The sequence below is a fragment of the Podarcis gaigeae genome, assembly GCF_964106915.1.
Source record: "Podarcis gaigeae genome assembly, chromosome: 12".
Lineage (NCBI taxonomy): Eukaryota > Metazoa > Chordata > Lepidosauria > Squamata > Lacertidae > Podarcis > Podarcis gaigeae.
In genome coordinates, this window is record NC_139688.1 from 32,034,340 (window position 1) to 32,053,052 (window position 18,713).

The 18,713-nt window shown below is 40.5% G+C and overlaps 1 protein-coding gene across 6 annotated transcripts in view; it reads right to left on the bottom strand.

Moving 5' to 3' along the window:
- ETV1 (ETS variant transcription factor 1) overlaps positions 1–18,713 on the bottom strand; it is a 90,556-nt gene that overhangs the window by 22,168 nt on the left and 49,675 nt on the right. For all 6 annotated transcript variants that reach the window (XM_083705358.1, XM_083705357.1, XM_083705359.1 and 3 more), the window contains one exon: positions 13,759–14,006. In XM_083705358.1, coding sequence (XP_083561484.1) covers positions 13,759–14,006 — 248 coding nt within the window. The remainder of the gene's footprint in view (positions 1–13,758; positions 14,007–18,713) is intronic.

Below are 18,713 nucleotides of genomic sequence, written 5' to 3' on the forward strand. Positions count from 1 at the left end.
CAACCACCTTTGTATGCCCCTGTGTAAACAACTATTTCCTTAAAAAAGGTCAACAACTTTGGTGGTTCTCTCGGCCAGTGGATCTTTGCATCCCAGCGCCGCATATGCTTAAGACGGCCCTGGGTAGAACCCCCCACCAAGAAAGTCTGAAAAAGATGTCTGCTCAAAATCCTGGAGAGACAGTGCCTGGGAATGCAAGTAATAATGAGCTCCATGGTCCAAAGATCAGGGTGGATAAAAAAAACGATAAAAAAAACGGGGGGGGGGGGGAGATAACAATTTTTTAAAAAAACTAAATCAGATTTTTGAAATAAAATGCTTTTGGGGGGAAAATCTTTCTAAAGATAGTTTTCTATTTAAGTTACATTATAGTCCAAAAGCTATTAATCAGGAAATAAGGATTTGTTTTAAGTTTTTCATGTGTGCTAAAACTCAGTCTATGGTGTTTTGTTTTGTTTTTTAAAAAATGTTTAACCACATCAGTTAACAAACATGGATACATATGCTATAATGTTATTGTTTTAGTTAAATAAATTGTTTAAATTGTTATTAAGGAAATGATTATTTTTCTCCCTCCAATAAAGTACAGCAGAAAAGTTGCCTGAAAATAAACTGTTAACATATTAAATCTCACAATAATTTCATAATTATCTGTCTATGTATTTCTAATAGTATAACCAAATCAGTAATTTTTAAGATAACTGCAAAAACAACTCTGAAAATTTATTATTCCAAAAATGAAACCTTCCTCTGGTTGTCAATATTAAGATGATACAAGCAAGAATGAGTCTTTCTGTTAAAAAAAAAAATGATATAAATCAAGTCTTACTGACTAGTGATTTAAATTGTGATTTAAATCAATCTGATTTAAATCAAATCCACCCTGCCAAAGATATAAGGCATTTCCCTATGTTCTCACGCGAAACATTTCCAGGATTTAAGAATCAACGACAATGGATGACATAACTGAGCTATGACTCTTGAAAGGAAGCGGAAAGTAAAACAAGACAATCTTAATTTTCATTTGGGATTCAAATGAAGACAATGGACACCTTTCTTTTATAGGCTGCTAAATTAAAGCATTGTCCATGAAATCTAAGAAACCCACAAACACTGGAGTTTTTAAACGGACAGTGTCACTTGTTAGTTTTAGACCCGTTCGCAATTAGGATTTTAAAACTGTATATCGTCAAGAGAGGGGGCGGGGAAGGAGTCAGCAAGCTTTATTTGCCTCTTCTCCCAACTGCATTGCAGAGAGCAGGCAAGTTGAACCCTTCTTGCAGGGTGGCGATCTCTCAATTGAACAGCCAGACAAATAAACCACTTTCCAAAATATATAGTAGAGAGATTGATTGATTGATTTGATTGTGTGTGTGTGAGAGAGAGAGAGAGAGCGAGAGAGAGAGGGAGAGAGCGCTCGGATCCACTATGAAGTATCAATACATCCACATACAGTGGTACCTCGGGTTACATACGCTTAAGGTTACATACGCTTCAGGTTACAGACTCCACTAACCCAGAAATAGGTTAAGAACTTTGCTTCAGGATGAGAACAGAAATCATGCGCCAGCGGCCCAGCAGCAGCGGGAGGCCCCGTTAGCTAAAGTGGTGCTTCAGGTTAAGAACAGTTTCAGGTTAAGAACGGACCTCCGGAACGAATTAAGTACTTAACCCACTGTAGTTCTTTTAAGGTTCAAAGCACTCCATATAGTAACCTTCACTCAGTGATCTTTGTTAATTAAGCCAGTATTATTATTCCCATATTGCATACTGGGATGTGTGCAGTGCTGGATTAAACCCTGTGGAGGCCCCTAGGCAGTTGAAATCTCGGGAGGTCCATCGCAAAATATCTCCTGATACCAGTGCTTTTTTCGGGCACATATCCCTAAAAAATTGTGAATATTATTTTGATCCTCTAAAAGGTGTGGGGCTCATAGGTCGGTGCCTACTCTGCCTATTTCGTAATCCAGCACTGGATGTGTGTGAATGAGAAAGAGAACTGTTTACTAATACCTAGTGAATTTGAATTGAGGACTTCCTACCTCGCTTAGCTGAGCAGAGTCCATGCAGATAAGGGTACCAACATACTCTACCAAGAATTGCTGGATAAAGATAATATTTAGTTTAAAGTATTCTATTTATGCAGACAAGTACTGTCAGCAACATTCCCAATACTTGGGGTAAGGACATCAGGGTTATCCTAAAGGTGGATGCAAAAAAGATGTCTCTGAAAAATCAAGTTAAAAATTAAAATTAATTCGGAGTAACAGAAACATCGCATTACAACAAGATGCCAATAAATTCAAAAGCCAGGCTTCACAGAGAGGGAACGTAATCCCTACCTCTCATCTGGCAAACAACCTACAAGTTGTAATCTAATTTGGCTAAAGCAATTCCAAAAGAAACCAAAACACATGCAAAATAAAATCCACAGTTTTCCTCCCTGAAATACACCAGATTGCTTTCTATAGCGAACTGCTGATTTACTCTGGCATCATCACGACATCCGGTTTTCAGAAAACACATTAGGCAACAGCAGCCTCCTTCAACAAAAGGCTACTTGTTATTGACAGCAGAACCAAAACATTAAAAGGGCGTCATATTTTTTTAAAAAATGTACAATCCTGTCCCAGCTGGTGGCTCTCCATTTTTACGCTCTATATTTATTTCAGTCGTACGGGGTCACTCTCAAACTATGTGTACGTTAAGTTGCTATTTACAAGAAGAAAAAAAACACAGAGAAAACACACAGAGAAAAAGACCCCTCTCTCTTTTGTGAGCCTTGGCTGCAAAAAACACACATCTGCATGGCTCCTCCTCCATCCCATTCTCAGTCTATAAAATTTAAGTTCTACAAACACTGCCTGGCTGAAGTGACATATTTGAATGGAATTCAGACCAACCAGTTCCTGTTTATGTTTCTGATTGGATTATGTAGCCTTCTCATTCACCATACATTAGGAACGCACCAAGGCCATAAATGGTGTCAAGTTACAAGCAGAGGAGGCCAGCAAGCATTAATCATTACTTTAAGTCAACGGGCAAGGGAAGCAGCTGATGGAACACTACACCCTTCAGCTCTCTATAAATGGACATTCCAATGTGTGCACTCCTCCCGCCGCCTCCCTCCCCCTTTCCCCTCTTCAGCATCCATTTTATGAATGAAACTCCAGGCTGCACAGAGTCCATTCATATAAAAGCTTTGCTTACTAGGCTTGGCCTCTAGGGATCAGTCAGTCTTGGAAAGGCCGATGTGATTGGTTTAAGAAAAGCTTCAGCCTTCCATTACTGATTTAAAATGCAGCCCGTGTCCATTTGACCTGCGTTAATGCATAGAGAGTAAATCCAGACTGTATTCTCAATTCTCAAATCAAATCATTAGCCAGTGCCACTTACTGTAACCGTAGATTCAGAGGATATTTTATCCGTTTCTTTGAAAAAGGAGGGAGGAGCGAGACAAAACTTTATAGATATTGCCTGTTCAAACTGATGCAGCACTCACTGCAAGAGAGCTATGGATTTTATAGGGTTATACCTCTAAATAAGAAAATAATCTTGGCAATTAACTTTTTAAACATTGTGTACACATGGAAAACGGACATGGGGGAAGTGAAGGAAGAATACCAGCTAAGGCAGGCACTTTTGAATGTGAACAAACAGTTTCAAGCTGCACAATGTTCTCCCCATAATATACACCATTTCCATGTTTGTTGTGACATGATGAAAACTGTCTGTTTATGCCATTTTCTTCTGACAGCGGTCAGAGTGAACCTCTATCAAAATGCTTGGTGTGAGAGGAGTGCCAATGGCCAACAGGCAAGATCACCCAGTCGACAAATAATTGAAATTGCTGGATTCCATAGTCACATGATTTCGTTAGTGATGTACTGAGACTACATGATACTGGCCTTCAAAGCATGTGGCAAGCCTTTCTAGATGGGTGCAAGCAGTTCCTATGCGAGCCACAAGTTCCTGGGTATGAGCCCCTCTTCCAACTCCATTTTGTGCTGATTTGCAAAAGTGCCAGCATTTAACTATAAAGCCCTAAATGACTTGGGACCCTAATACCTGATGGATCATCTCTCCCCATACTGTCCATTTCAATGAAATTCAGATGAAAAGCTTCTCCACATTCCACTGTCAAGCAAAGTGTGTTATGCAGAATACCCTCCCCTTAGTGTTGATGGTGACATCACATCATTCTGGCACCAAGTTAAGATCCATCTGTTTTCACAGGCACTTTTAGTAGTTTAGCTGATTGGAATTGGATTAATCCTGCTCTGTGGTTTTAGCTTCCCCATTGGCTGGGAGGTATTTTATGGTTTTATCATTGGGTATGAATGTGATATTAGGAACTGTGCACATATAATTTATTTATGTACTACTAATATTAGGCAGATGCTGTTGTAATGTTTTTGATGCCTGCTAAAAACTTTGCTTAAGACAGCCTACCCACACAGTTTTACTATGTACATTTGGTTTTGTAAACTGTTTTTATTTATATTTTGATAATTCTATTGTGTCTTTTGTTTTTAAAGTTTGCTTTTTTCTATCTTTAGTTAACAGTTTACACTATTTAAACTGCTTTGATTTTTTTCTGATTAAGCAGTACATAAAGCTTGCTATAAATAAATAAATAAATAAATAAATAAATAAATAAAGTAAGTAAGTAAGTTTTTGTGTCTTGCATTCTCTCCTAGTATCTGTGCAGATGAACGGCGGGGTTGCAAATATGTTAACAACACAACAGCTGTGTGGGCTGAAAGCCAACAGGATGTCTGTCCCTGTCTCCATTACAAACACCTGTGGGCCTCTCTCTCTCTCTCCCTCCCTCCATTCTTCTTCTTTCTTTACCAATGAGAAATAAGAAAGTAGTAACAGTCAGCTAATCTATCTATCATTTCTTTCATTCATTCATATTATGAGGCAACAGCCTAACATATAAATTCTTAAAATGGAACACAACTCATCCCCATTCGAGGACCTAATTGAGCAGTCCTTGTGTGGTTGTGTTATTGCAGCAAAAGAATTAGCAATGAGAGGAGATTAAGTCTTTTCAGTGCAAGGCAAGCCAGAGTTCAGTGCCTTTATCTGTTTGTACAGCACAGGATTGTGGTTCAAGAGATGTTTCCCTGCCAGATCAGGCTGTCCTGGCGACTCATAAGGGCAAAATTAACAAGTCTGTGTTGCAACCACCACAAGGGTTTACTGTCGGGGTTTTTTAAAGGAACAATTGTTGATCAGAAAAATAAACTTTCTGAACAGCTTGATTCAACACATTCAGCTTTATAGAGGCTGTGGAACAATTAACAAGTGTAGAGGCTGTGGAACAATTAACAAGTGTAGCAGCCTACTGCAATATAGCTCTGCTATTTGAAGGGGCTCAAAAACAAAAACTATCAGGGCCATCAATATAAACTTGCTTCCAAGGATGTATCAAGGACAATTGCTGCCATTACTATATACGCATGGCAAGCGGTTACCATTTTTTGTCTGGCAGAAACAACCATACACAACAATCTTGAATGTTGTGAAGCAACATGCACTGAATATCTGTCCCTACAACTCTTTGCATTGGATAAAACAGAACAATAAATTGTATAAACTAACAGAAGAGTTGTTTCCACATTATAAGGCATTTAGGAATTCATTGAAAACTACTTCTTTTGTATTGATTGGAACTTCAAAACTAGTGTGAACTTAAAAACAAAACAAAACCTTAGAAAACTCCAGACAAGAAATACTAATGAAAAAATATATATAAGCAGTAGTAGAGCAGAGGATAGTTTACATGAATTTGTACAGCACTTGTCCCTAATGTTAACCTACTAAGCAAATGGAAAATAATTGTGTTATATTAAGGTATATCTCATCATTAACAGTGCTAACATATGTATTTTACTCAGAAGTCTCTACAGTGGTACCTCGGGTAAAGTACTTAATTCGTTCTGGAGGTCTGTTCTTAACCTGAAACTGTTCTAAACCTGAAGCACCACTTTAGCTAATGGGGCCTCCTGCTGCTGCCGTGCCGCCGGAGCATGATTTCTGTTCTCATCCTGAAGCAAAGTTCTTAACCCGAGGTACTATTTCTGGGTTAGTGGAGTCTGTAACCTGAAGCGTATGTAACAAACCAGGGCACAACCAGCCAAATTACCATAAAAGTTTTTCAAAGCTTTGTTTTTAAGTCTTTTTACCAGTCTGTTTAAGTGAGGCAAATTCAGATTTGAATGGGGGTGGGGTAGGCCACATTCAACCTTTTGCTGTATGGAAGCAGTGGATTAAACCAGACACAGAATTCCCGGGGCATCAAACGTGGTCATAAAGGGTGGAGAGAAAGTGCTCCCCACAGTACTCTACCCAACAGCCCTTCTGCTGTTTAAGCAGCGTTGAGTTTCACTCTGGTGAAGTTATGCACAATGCCAGTACAGACTTTGTGTATCCCAGGCAGGGGCTGTAGCTCATTAGTAGAGGATATGCTTTGCACAGAGAAATTTAATCCCAGACACCTCCAGGTTTCGGGGTTTTTTGTATAGTACCAAGTAGCAGAGGTTAGCGTGTGATGGACCTATTCTTCAGACTCTGGATAACCTCTACTGGTCAGAGTAGATAATACTGGATGAGATGGACAAGCCACCCAGCCTCCCAACCTTCCAACAGAGTTTATTTGTCAACCTTCTTAATTGCAGTGGTTCAGGTCCACCTGGCCCTCAGAACTTGCCTGACCCCCTCAGCAAGCAACAACCCTCAATGAACCTGCTCCATATACTCCTCTTGCTTGCATACTTACTTTTGACAATGGCCTTCCCCATCACTGGCCCGTGCCCCACACCCTGGAGGCTATCCACAAAAGAATGTGGCCCTCAGGATGGAAAACACGCACACACCCAATCCCTGCTCTACAACAGATATCTTTCATGTTGCCTACTAAATGTTCTTTCCCCCCTTAAGTTGCCTTTGATGTTCTGCAGCAAAAGCATGGGATTATCCCTGAGCTATGGTCCTTGCACAGAGATAGTGTATTGATTTGTGTGTTTGTTTGTTTTTAAATGCTTCATTGAGATTAAAAAGAAGTAACAAACATAAGGGCTAATCAAAAAAAGGAAAAGGAAATGATACAATTTGTTACATCATATCACTGTACATTCTTCTTCAGTTTCTAACAACTTCCCATTGCCTCATTGTGTATTTATCACTTAATCTATCTAGCACACTGTTAACTTTCATTTTCTTTTTGTTAATTTTCATCAATGTTACTGTGCCTCATGGTTGTTCATCCTACCACAGAAGTCATTCAAATCCTGCCACTGACGTCATATTATTGCAGTATTCAATAAGATATTTTTATCTTTCCTAATAAATGCTTGGTCGGTATTACTTCTCAGTTTGTCATTTTTGCCAACTCAGAGAACTCTAACAACTTAGTTTGCCACTCCAGCTTTGCTGGGATTTTCTCTCCTCTCCAATTTGTGGCAATTAATATTCTTGAGGCAAGATAGTGTATTGCTTTGATTATGTCACTCTGCCTGCCCTGCCCTCGCTGCCAGTGGCACTCTTCTTGCCCCATTTTAAAAAATATTTTCGTTCTGACTCCTATATGTAGTAAACAGCATAAACACCAGATTTTTACACACCTTTGCAATGACCATTTTTTTAAAAAAAAAATTTGTATGTTATGGTAATCTTGCGTTGTATGGTGACACCATGGAGTTTGAATCATTTATCTTTGAAAGAGTTTTGCTGTTCTGGTTATCCTTTCTTCAACTCCCATGCCAATTCTCTACTGAGCACTAAGTTTACAAGTGACAGACTGCTGTCATGCTTGTGCCTTGTTTTCTCTGAATATTTCAAGCAGAAGAAAATAAACAGCATTCCCAAAGTGTGAAGAGGGAATATTTTGACAGAGAAATTTCTGTTCCAGACATAGAGCAAGTTTCGACAAGGCACTGCCATTTTAGCCTGCCTTTTCTTTGTGACACTCAACAGTTTAGCAACAGGCTGCATAAGCTTAGGCTTGGTCAGCTGACCTGTTGAATATTGTCAAAGGACAGTAAAGTATTTCGAAAGAATCAATGTTATGAGGCAACAAAGTTAATAAATTTTAAATGTGACTGCAGGGGAGGTATACTTTGTGTCACAACTTCTAATTAAGAACCAGGTGAAGTAATGGATTCAGAAATGTTCAAGGCTGTGAAAATTATTCACTATTACAAGCTGAACCCATTAAATATGGGACACCCTCTACTACTCTCTCAGTCCTCCCCACACTCTCAAATAAAGTAAAAGTGAAAGACTTATTTATTTCACTATGGTCTAGCCTCAACAAGCTAACCCACATTCAACCTCCCAACACAACACTGGGATATTTGATTACATCTGATGCTACAGATATGATGTCAATGGAGGAAATGCACCAAGTGCATACAGAGCATAATGTGGGGTATAAAATAAACACAAGCACACAGACACACCCTGTCCATCCAGCTGGGTTTCCCCAGCCACTCTGGGTGGCTCCCAACAGATTAAAAACAGAATAAAACATCATACATTAAAAAACCTCCCTAAGCAGGGCTGCCTTCAGATGTCTTCTAAAAATTAGATAGTTGTTTATTTCCTTGACATCTGATGGGAGGGCATTCCACAGGGCGGGCGCCACCATCGAGAAGGCCTTCTGCCTGGTTTGCAGTGAGGGAACTGCCAGAAGGCCATCGAAGCTGGACCTCAGTGTCCGGGAAGAACAATGGGGGTGAAGACGCTCCATCAGGTATACTAGGCTGAGGCCATTTAGGGCTTTAAAGGTCAGCAGCAACACTTTGAATTGTGCTCGGAAATGTACTGGGAGCCAATGTGGATCTTTTAGGACTGGTACATGCATGTGTGTACAGTAGAGCTGGGCGATATATCGCCCCAAACCAGTTTGAAGTCCATATTGTGATATCGGTTCCAGTTTTTGACCTGGCAATATATTGTAAATCATTTTGTGTGTGTGTGTGTGTGTGTGCGTGCGCACGCGCTATGCAAAAATCACAATGTGGGAAAACCCGTGAAGGCAGCCAATGTCTCTACATAGTTCCATCCTTATTTCAGACATCGTGATATATCAATATGTCGTGATGTTTAGCTGGTGATATATCGCGATGTTGAAAACCAGATATTGTTTGCAGCACCATCCACTTGACATATTTAACCAGGACTGGGGGGGGGGGGGGACATACGCAAGTGTCTTGCAACTTTTGCTATCACTGCTGGTTTGTAATATGCAAAACCACTTTAAAGCAGAAGATACTTAATAGTCCATTTTGTCAATAAGAAAAATGATAATTTGGCAGGAAGTGGGCTGAATGAAAATGAGCTGTACGTACAGCTGTGTGGTATTACCACACCAGATGGTACGCTATGCAGTTTATAGGATTGCACCCATATTCTGAAGATGATGGGAAGCAAGTATAAACCCTGCAGAGCCCTACAGATAAGTGAGGGGTTGGATAAGCCGTTGCTCAACACCAAACTTTGGGATGCCTCCCCTCAGAAAAATGAACAGATCAGCTTGAGGTAAGTCCCAGGGAAATCTGCACTTCCAGTATTATCAAGCCTAATCATAACAATAGGGTACAATTTATCCTAATGTTGTCTAAGCACAGATAATCTAAGCCACAAGAGCAGTCCTGGTGCTATATTCAGGCTAAAAGAGCTTTTTTTAAAAAAAAAACATGGCAGGTATCCAGGCACACTTGAAACAGTTCCCCAAAATGGAAAATTGGGGTAGGGTGATAGCTGACTGGGGATATGTTCTGTACTCATGGTTGTTAAAAACAACACATCACAATAGAAGCAAATTCCCATTTTAAATCGACCAACTTCATTTGGCTATTCGAGTATACAAGCTATTGAATTACCTAGAATACTTTACTGTGCAGAATTCTGTGTAACTGAAAAGCTTGCGTATTCTTTCTCTAATAGAAATTAGTGAAATCAAAGGCACTGCCTTATTTTATGTTACTCGATTTTCCCCTCAGCATGGCTCCTAGGATGGGTGGAAAAATAAAACAGCTTCTATTCTGTTGACATTTCTCTTTTTTTCCATGTTCCATTATCTCAACATTCTGCAATAGAAATTGCATACCTGCAATTACAATTACAACTAATTGATCTGCCATTTCCGATGTCATAATTAATGTCATGTTTTAATAGAGTTATAATCATTCCATAATAATGGTTTTCATTCACCAGATTTCCAAAACGGGTAAGAATACAGTGCTCAAAGCAATCAGCAGTTATGAGGCTCTTTCAAAATATCCCAGAAGGAACATCTTAGTATAATAATCTTGCAAAACAGATTTTTGAATTTTTATCTGGACAGCAAAGTAATATTATGCAAGCTCTTTGTCAGAGCGACTTATACCCAAACATCCATAAGCATAATAAAATCAATGATTCAATGGCAAATGCATTATGTCTCCAAAAGGGTTATTTAATGTACCCTTAGAGCAAGGAAAGGGAAAATGATGGTTTCTGGAGAACAGATGGCAACACGACAAAATATCATCAGACCCTAGTTGTTGACTGCAATTTATGTTGTGTACAGATGTGTCAACTTAAATGTGGGGTTTTTGGAGTCAATAAGAAGTACTCTGAGGCCACAAATCAATTTTTAATGGCCACTAGTTGCACTGTTGGTTCATTTTTAGAACTAATTCTTCTCCTGCAAGAGCAAAGAGACCAACTTCTGAAGTTTATAGCGATGGGCAGAAAGGAAGGGGAATCAGAAACAAACATATTGGAATAAGGGGGGGGGGAGTGCGCCCCATACTGAGTACTAAAAATAAAAGTGCATCAAGGAGCCAGAATAATGCTCCACCAGAGCCAGCCATCACATTCCCCATTGTGTGTCCAAACTATCCATTACCTAGAATGGGAGGACAGCACAGTCAATGTTTCAGGCAACCGAAGAATATACTCAAATTCAACACTCTATGCAAATTCTAAGTCACACCATAGGTGGGTGAGAAATAGTAACCTGCGTGTTCCGTTTTTCTCCTCCCTTATATTTTCATATCGTGTTTATATTATAAGCCTGAGAATAGGGATAGTCTTTATCACTGACATTTCTAAGCCACTCCAAGAGCTTTTTTTCTGGCTGAAGAATGGGAAAACAGTACTTTAAATAAACAAATGAGAGTGATGGAGGACTAGATTAATGGCTAGTACAATGTGGTACAAGGAGAGGAGGTTTTATTGGGCCCGGTTGTGAACTGTAAGTGCGCAAGTGGATGGAGGGATTGCCCAATGCATTTTTGTCAAATTGCAATGATGACGACTTTGGGAAGAATGTTGTGTGGAAGGCATCTAATAGACACAAGCACATAGAGTGTGTGTGGTGGACCACTTAGAGCAGGCATGGCCAAACTTGGCCCTCCAGCTGTTTTGGGGCTACAACTCCCATCATCCCTAGTTCACAGGACCAGCGGTCAGAGATGATGGGAATTGTAGTCCCCAAACAGCTGGAGGGCCAAGTTTGGCCATGCCTGACTTAGAGTGTCGGACTAGCACTGGGAAGACCCACTTCCAAATCCCCACTCAGCTATGAAGTTCACTGGGTAACCATGGGCCCATCGTACTCTCTCAGCCTAACCTACGTCATAGGGCTGATGTAAGGAGAAAACAGGGGACAGAGAACCTTGTACACCACCCTGACTTTCTTGAAGGAAGGGTGAGATAAACATACATATTCCCATCTTCATAAAGTGATAATCAAGGACTTTAATTTTCGAATATAAAGGAGATGGCAAGGGAAAGAACCACTTAAGACATTAAACCCCTGTTCAGCTAGGCTATTTCTGACTATCAGGGATATTTCAGGCTCCTCCAACCAACCTGTATATTGAGCACTCACCGTCAAATAGCACAGAGGTTATAACTGGTCATTCGTTCCAGTTTGCTTGTGGGGAAGTTATATGACAACGATCATTCATCATGAAATCATATGCTCATATGCTTGTGTGGTAGCTATGCATCGTTCATCCCACATGTTTCTCTGTTACTTTCCTAACTGCAAAGAGTTCAGGCGGGATGGTGGATTTGTTGTACCACAGTAACAGAGTGCTTTGCTTTGCTTTGCTTTGCTTTACTTTACTTTACTTTGGCAAATCTAACATTACCAGAACCCCTCTTGCAAAATACTGACAGTATTGAGGTGGCCTCCCTATTTGTCCAAAACTGTATGGGGGGCACGGAGTTTTCCCTACCAGCAATGGAAAACTGAAGTTTGCAGACTATTGCACCAGATGATAATCTTTGTGAAAGGCAAGGGGGTTAAGGGGAGAAATCATTTGATGGATAAATGAGAAAGAATGAGTAGGAGCTCCCGTGGAAACAAAGGGTGGGGGAAATTGCACAAAGTACTTGCCTAAACATAAAAAGCACATTGACAATAGAGCCTTGTTGCCCTTGAAATTTAGTAGGCTGAACAAGTGCACTTGTAAAGATCATAACATGGTGACTAGGACTGTAGGCCCTTTTATTTCAGTGTCAGGAGCGACATCTGTTATGCTATGCTAAAAGGAAGCAGTTCCAAGGTTTTGAGCAACTCTTAAATCGTGGACAAATCTTTCCACATTTAATCCTACTGTAAGGTGTGTGGGGGTGGTGGTGGAATCAATTCTAAGAGGAAAGTGCTCAAGCTTTATTGATTGGAACCTTAACTAGCCCCTCCTGAGCAACTTAATAGGTGGCCGATAGCATCGGCCTTTTGCTAAGCAAAGGACAAGGGTTCTCTGAACAGCAGGCTCTGATGCTGTTGACCTGGCTTCCCAGACATGGAAAATTATCTTATAACCATACAAGGCAATAACACACCATGGGAACTTTAACCTGAAATAGGCTGCCTACTCCTTGCACCAAAAAAGCGAGCACATTCGTGATGTATTGTACTCATAATGTATTGTACTCATAATTACTAATTACTTAAAAAAGAAAAGAACAGTATCAACTGAAAGCCAGGATACAATCCAAACGCAATTCATCTAAATTGAATATTCAGTATGAAAATCTCTAGAGAATTCTTAAGATCAATAGAAGTGGTGTTTATGGAGAGATTCAATGATATAGATATGGCCAGAGGAGGGGGTGGGGAGCATGTGGTTCTCCAGATGTTGCTGGAGGACGGCACCTTTTCATCACCGGTGACTACTGACCATGCTGGTTGGAGATGGAGGGCCATAGACACCCAATTCCTGTTTCGATTGGCCTGTTGAAATCCCAATGCACTCAAGATGAAGAATCAAGTCTCTAATATGGCTATGTGAATGTAAAGGTTTAAATTCTGTTCCTAAAATATTGAGAAATATTGAGAAACTCAGCCATCACTAAAATATGAGAAACTCAGCCATCACTACATAGACAGATGTATAACTGTATTACGAGCTACAGCATCACGTTCAACAACCAGTTCTCTTCCTCAACAGCTGAAATGATTTCTTTCCATTGCAATTTAACAGGAAAGTATTCAAGAGAGAGAGAAAGTATGGCAAGGCAATTTGAACGCAGCTTTATCTGTTCTGATGAGATAGGGCTGCTAGTCTGGTGTCTAGTACAATAAAGCCTTTTCTACCCCAACAATCTCAACATGGAAACTCAAAGGAGTACAGTATTCTTATTTATCAGGAATGTTATCCTCTCCTACGAGACTTACCGAGGAGGCAGATCGTTGAATAAAGAAAAGCCTACCAAACAAAAGAGGAAAGAAAATAACCTTCTACCTACCTGAATCATACGCAAAATCTCTAGGTTCTTGTTTAATCATCAGAGGAGGGGGGAAGTTTTGATTGACTGAATTGCCAACCATGGCATTGTGTTCATACACTGGATCATGGTACTCCTGCTTAAACCCTTGAGGTGGGAAAGGGATGTTTGGCTCAGACATCTGCCGTTGGTACATCGGGCGTCCTTCCCTTGGCATGGTAGGCAAAGGAGGGAATGAATTGCAAGGTTCTGAGAGCTGACGGCGAAATCTAGGATACAAACACAGAGAGAGTTCAGTTCCGAGATACAGAGCAGTGTTACTACTATTAATCCAGGAATGGGGGAAAGGTGGGAGGGGGAGTCAGCATGAAAAATTCGAGAAATGGGAAAAACTCTCACAACAGGTGAGAAACAATTTGTGGTGGTACGCTTTCTGGGACGGAAATCCTTCTACAAGGTAAACATAAAGGTAAATCTGCAAGAATTAGATAAGGAGAGTTGCCCCCGAGAAGGATTTCATAATAAAATTATTTTCCTAGCACCACCACTCATAAGTGATAGAAATTAGGTGGGTTTTTTTAAAAAAACAACTATTAGAAAACACAATATTGAATATTTTTGGTCACTTGAGATATGGGGCGGGGGGGGAATAAAACACACATATCATTCAAGTTTTTACTTTCTCCAATTCAACTTCCAAATGCTCAGAAGATCATGGTTTAAACACTAGCTTCTGCGAAAGTGATATTCCCATCTCTAACATTGTAATGTACTTTGTATGATACAATAATCTTTATTGTCATTGTCCCATACAGAACAATGAAATTGAAAAAATCTACATCAGACATTCAAAAACCAACAAACCTGCTATCCCAGCCTGTTTAGCCCCTAAAAACTCTGATACCCCGTAATTAAATACAATATACTCCCATAGAGACTACCTTACACTGCGTTTAAAACCAAAATTGCATTTGGATAGAAACTGTTTCTCAAGCGGCTAGTCCTAGTCTTTATAACCCTGTACCTTCTTCCAGAAGGCAGAAGCTGAAAGAGATCATTTTCGGGGTGCGCACTATCCTGCACTATCTCTGCAGCTTTCTTATGGCACCTGGAAGCATAGATTTGATCCAAGATGGGAAGAGTGCACCCAATTATTCTCTCTGCAGTCTTTACAACCCTGGACAGCATTTTTCCCTGACCATGCAGCTCCCAAACCCCACACAGAGACCATAAGTTAATATACTCTCAACAGTACAATGGTAAAATGCCATCAACAGGTCCTTTGAGAGATTATTTTTCCAGAGGATTCTCAGAAAATATAACCTCTGCTGTGCTCTCTTCATCAGGTTTTTGCTGTTTTCTCCCCAGGTTAGGTCATCTCTCAACTCCATTCCCAGAAATCAAAACACTGAGACCTGTTCCACACACTTCCCCTCAATAATAAGTGGCTGAATTTTCAATTTACATTTCCTAAAGTCCACAATAATCTCTTTTGTTTTCTTTGAGTTAAAGAGTAAGTTGTTTTTCCTGCACCACTCCCCCAACTGCTCAACTTCCTTCCTATAGGCCGCCACCCCCTCTCCAGCCGTGATTAAACCAACCACCGTTGTATCATCTGCAAACTTAATGATCTTATTACTGAGGTATTTGGGGGCACAGCTGGTTCAGAAAACATGCTCAATAATAGTGGGAATAAGAAGAAGTCTTCAAGGCTCACACATCCCTCCCACCACAACCAACTCCAGCGTGGCCATAAGGAGATTGGCAGTTTTTGCTTGATTTTTGTCAACTAATTCTATTGTAATGTCAAAACCCCTAAGTATGGTTAATATTAACTATGGTTTATTGAAGCAAACTACTGTTTGTGCAAACCACAGTTTACATGGATAAGTTTTGGTAAACTATGGAATCAGGAATTGAGGGAGAGAATTGAAGCATATAAGTAAAAGCAAAAGTGGTAAGACCTAGAAGACAAAGGTGATCATTCACTAGACCAGTGGTTTTCAACCAGTGTGCCGTGGCACCCTGGGGCACCTTGAATGATGGCCAGGGGTGCTGCAGGAAACACTGGCCTCTGTTCCTCTTTCCTTCCCTCCTCTGAGGCCCTCTCGCATCTCTGACTCCCAAAGGCTTGCACAGCTGTTTGTTGCAGAAGCCCTGGCTACAAGCTCCCCAGGTGAATTGTTCCTCTGGGGCTGGCCAGAGGGTGTTTTCTAGGCACCTGTGGGGCAGTGTGAGGAGGCACCTCTCTGTGGGGCAGGTCAGATAGCTCAGAGATCAGGGGCGGTAGCTGCAGCTGTCCAGAAGACTCCCAAGGAGAGAGGAAAAGAGAGGAGGCTGAGGGAACCCTCCACAAGGGAGGGCTAAGGGGCTGCCAGCTCTGCAGGCAAGAGGTGGCGTAACTGGGCTTCTGAGCCCCACAGGGGTGCAGAAGAAAGAATGCAGTTGGTCAAGGGAGCTGTGGATCCAAAAAGGTTGAAAACCTCTGTACTAGACACTCCATGGAACCCACTGAATGTTTTCTTGTTTCAGCAAGCCTGAAACACAGTCCCAATGGGAAAGCCATAGTTTGACCATTACATGTAAACCACAAATTAGCATGTGTTCCATGTCAGCTCTCATATTATTTTAACTCCAGAGATTCAAATCTATTAATTAAAGTTATTTTAAAAAGTGAAACTGGAAATATTAATTTATTTGGGCAATTGTATTGACTCAGACAAGCAGAATTAAATGAAGTTGGAGCAGTTACAGTAGGCAGAGCATCCCCAATACTGAAGAGTATTATTATTTATATTATATAGTGCATCTTGTCCTTGTGCCATGTTCAAGCTAGATCAGCGTTGCCTACAGCAACAACAGGATCGGGCTAAAAGTATGATCAGAAATAAAACCTGCGCTTGGATTAATTTAAATTTACAGATTCATTCAAAGTAATGCTGAACTCATTCATTCCAAAGAAAGATAAAAGAGACATGGTGTGGAAGCAAGTCTATTTCACACCGCTAAAAATATTCTGTGCCATGGTGAAAGGAGTGGTGCCTTTGCAGTCTGCCCACGTATTCAGAAAATAAAGTATTAACCTTAAAGCACAAGAAAATAGCTACGTTGACTGGCACTATGCTCATGTTCTGCCCCCCCTTTCCCCTTTAGTAAAGAAAAGAAGCAGAAATCATCATTAAAAACTGCCAAGGAGTGAACTTAAAATAAGAAACAGTCTCACTTATGAAGCCTCAAAGGATGTTAATAATACTTGCACTGGAAGTTTTGTATGGAATCAAGCCATGTGTTTATACAAGTGGCTTTGATTCCTGTTGGTGCTTGTTAGGACCATTTATATTCCACATACTTGTTCCTTTTTATGAACTGTGTTATTGAAGCAGCAGGTATGCTAAGCCAGAGGTTCACTCAATTCCGCAAACTTCTTGGGAGTTTTCTTTCTTCCATACAGCACTGTTTCCCACCCACCCCAAACCTTGCTGTGCCCTGCCACCATACAATTACAGGAGAGCCAGGATGCCAAGAGAGATCATCATCATCATGGGTAAAAAAGGAATTTGCCAAGAAGGCTGCTGCAATAACACCATCTATAGAGCAGCATGGCTATGTAATCTTCTGAACAGGTACTTGGAAGTAAGACCCCACTGAGCTCAATGCGTCTACTTCCAAGCAAGCGTACATGAGATTGGGCCATGCTCTTGAAACGTGTGATTTAACAGAGGCCATTTATAAGGCAAGAAGCTCATTCAATTATCAAGTATTACATAAGCAGGGCACAGGCACCAATATTGAACCCATGGGTGACTCCTATAGCCTAAAGCTACAGTTATATGGTGTTGGAATGATCATGCTAGGATACATAAGTCAAAACGACGCAGGGAACCACCATCAAATTGCATGGGCCATCATGGCAAAATTGTGCCACAATGGGGAAAATCCATTAAATATGATGCCATTTGTGGGTCTTTACATTACTTCACAGGGGCTAGGGAAGTAAAGACACATGACATCAGAGCTGGCTCCTCGAGTATGTTCTGAGCAGGTTAGAACATAACCAAATAAGTAAATGTTTGATCAGACTTGCATAAACAATTACAATCACAATTCAAACATAGGCACAGCAAAATCTAAGCAAAATAGATTTAGCTCAGTCAATGAATGCTTTGCCTTAGGAGCTTCAAACACAAAGACTAAGCAGGGTGATTTAGGGACGTAGAGATGAAGCTTCAATTCAGTTTTTTAGCTTTTGTGGTTTTGCTCAGCCTAGAGTTATTTGAACGTAGTTTGTTTTGGCAGCTTAACTTCCTTTTCCTAAGCTGTTGCATTTCAAAAAGCTCAAAGGGGGAAAAACCCACACCCTTTCAATGGATACTATGCAAATTGTTACAACAAGCAGTAATGCCTGTAGACCTGGGCTATAAAGAACTTAATTCAGAATAGTAACCTGCTGTATTGAAAAGCCACATTCTCCTGAACTGAATGACATACACCAGTGTTTCCCAAACTTGGGTTTCCAGGTGTTTTGGGACTATAATTCCCATCATCCCTGACCACTGGTCCTGCTAGTTAAGGATGATGGGAGTTGGTGCCCAACAACAGCTGGAGACCCAAGTTTGCAAAACCCTGATACACAGCGTTACCCATCAATCTGGCTCCTCAAAAACAAATGCATAGATGTACATATACTCTATGTTTTCTGTCCTACTCCCATACAGTGGGTATGATCTATAGAAATATTATGCTACATTTGATCATATTTGCGACAGTGGAACTTCAGAGTTAGTACCAACATGGGCCTAGAGCTGTGAGTTTACAACATCTGCTACTTCTGAATAACGCCTACCTTTCACATTCCTTAAAGGTGTTCCTGTTTGCCTTTTGCTCACTGACACCCAGAGACACAAGCAGGCACTAGAGCAAGAATGGAGCCCTCCTGTTGTTGTTAACTACAACAGCCATCATCCATTACCATTGAC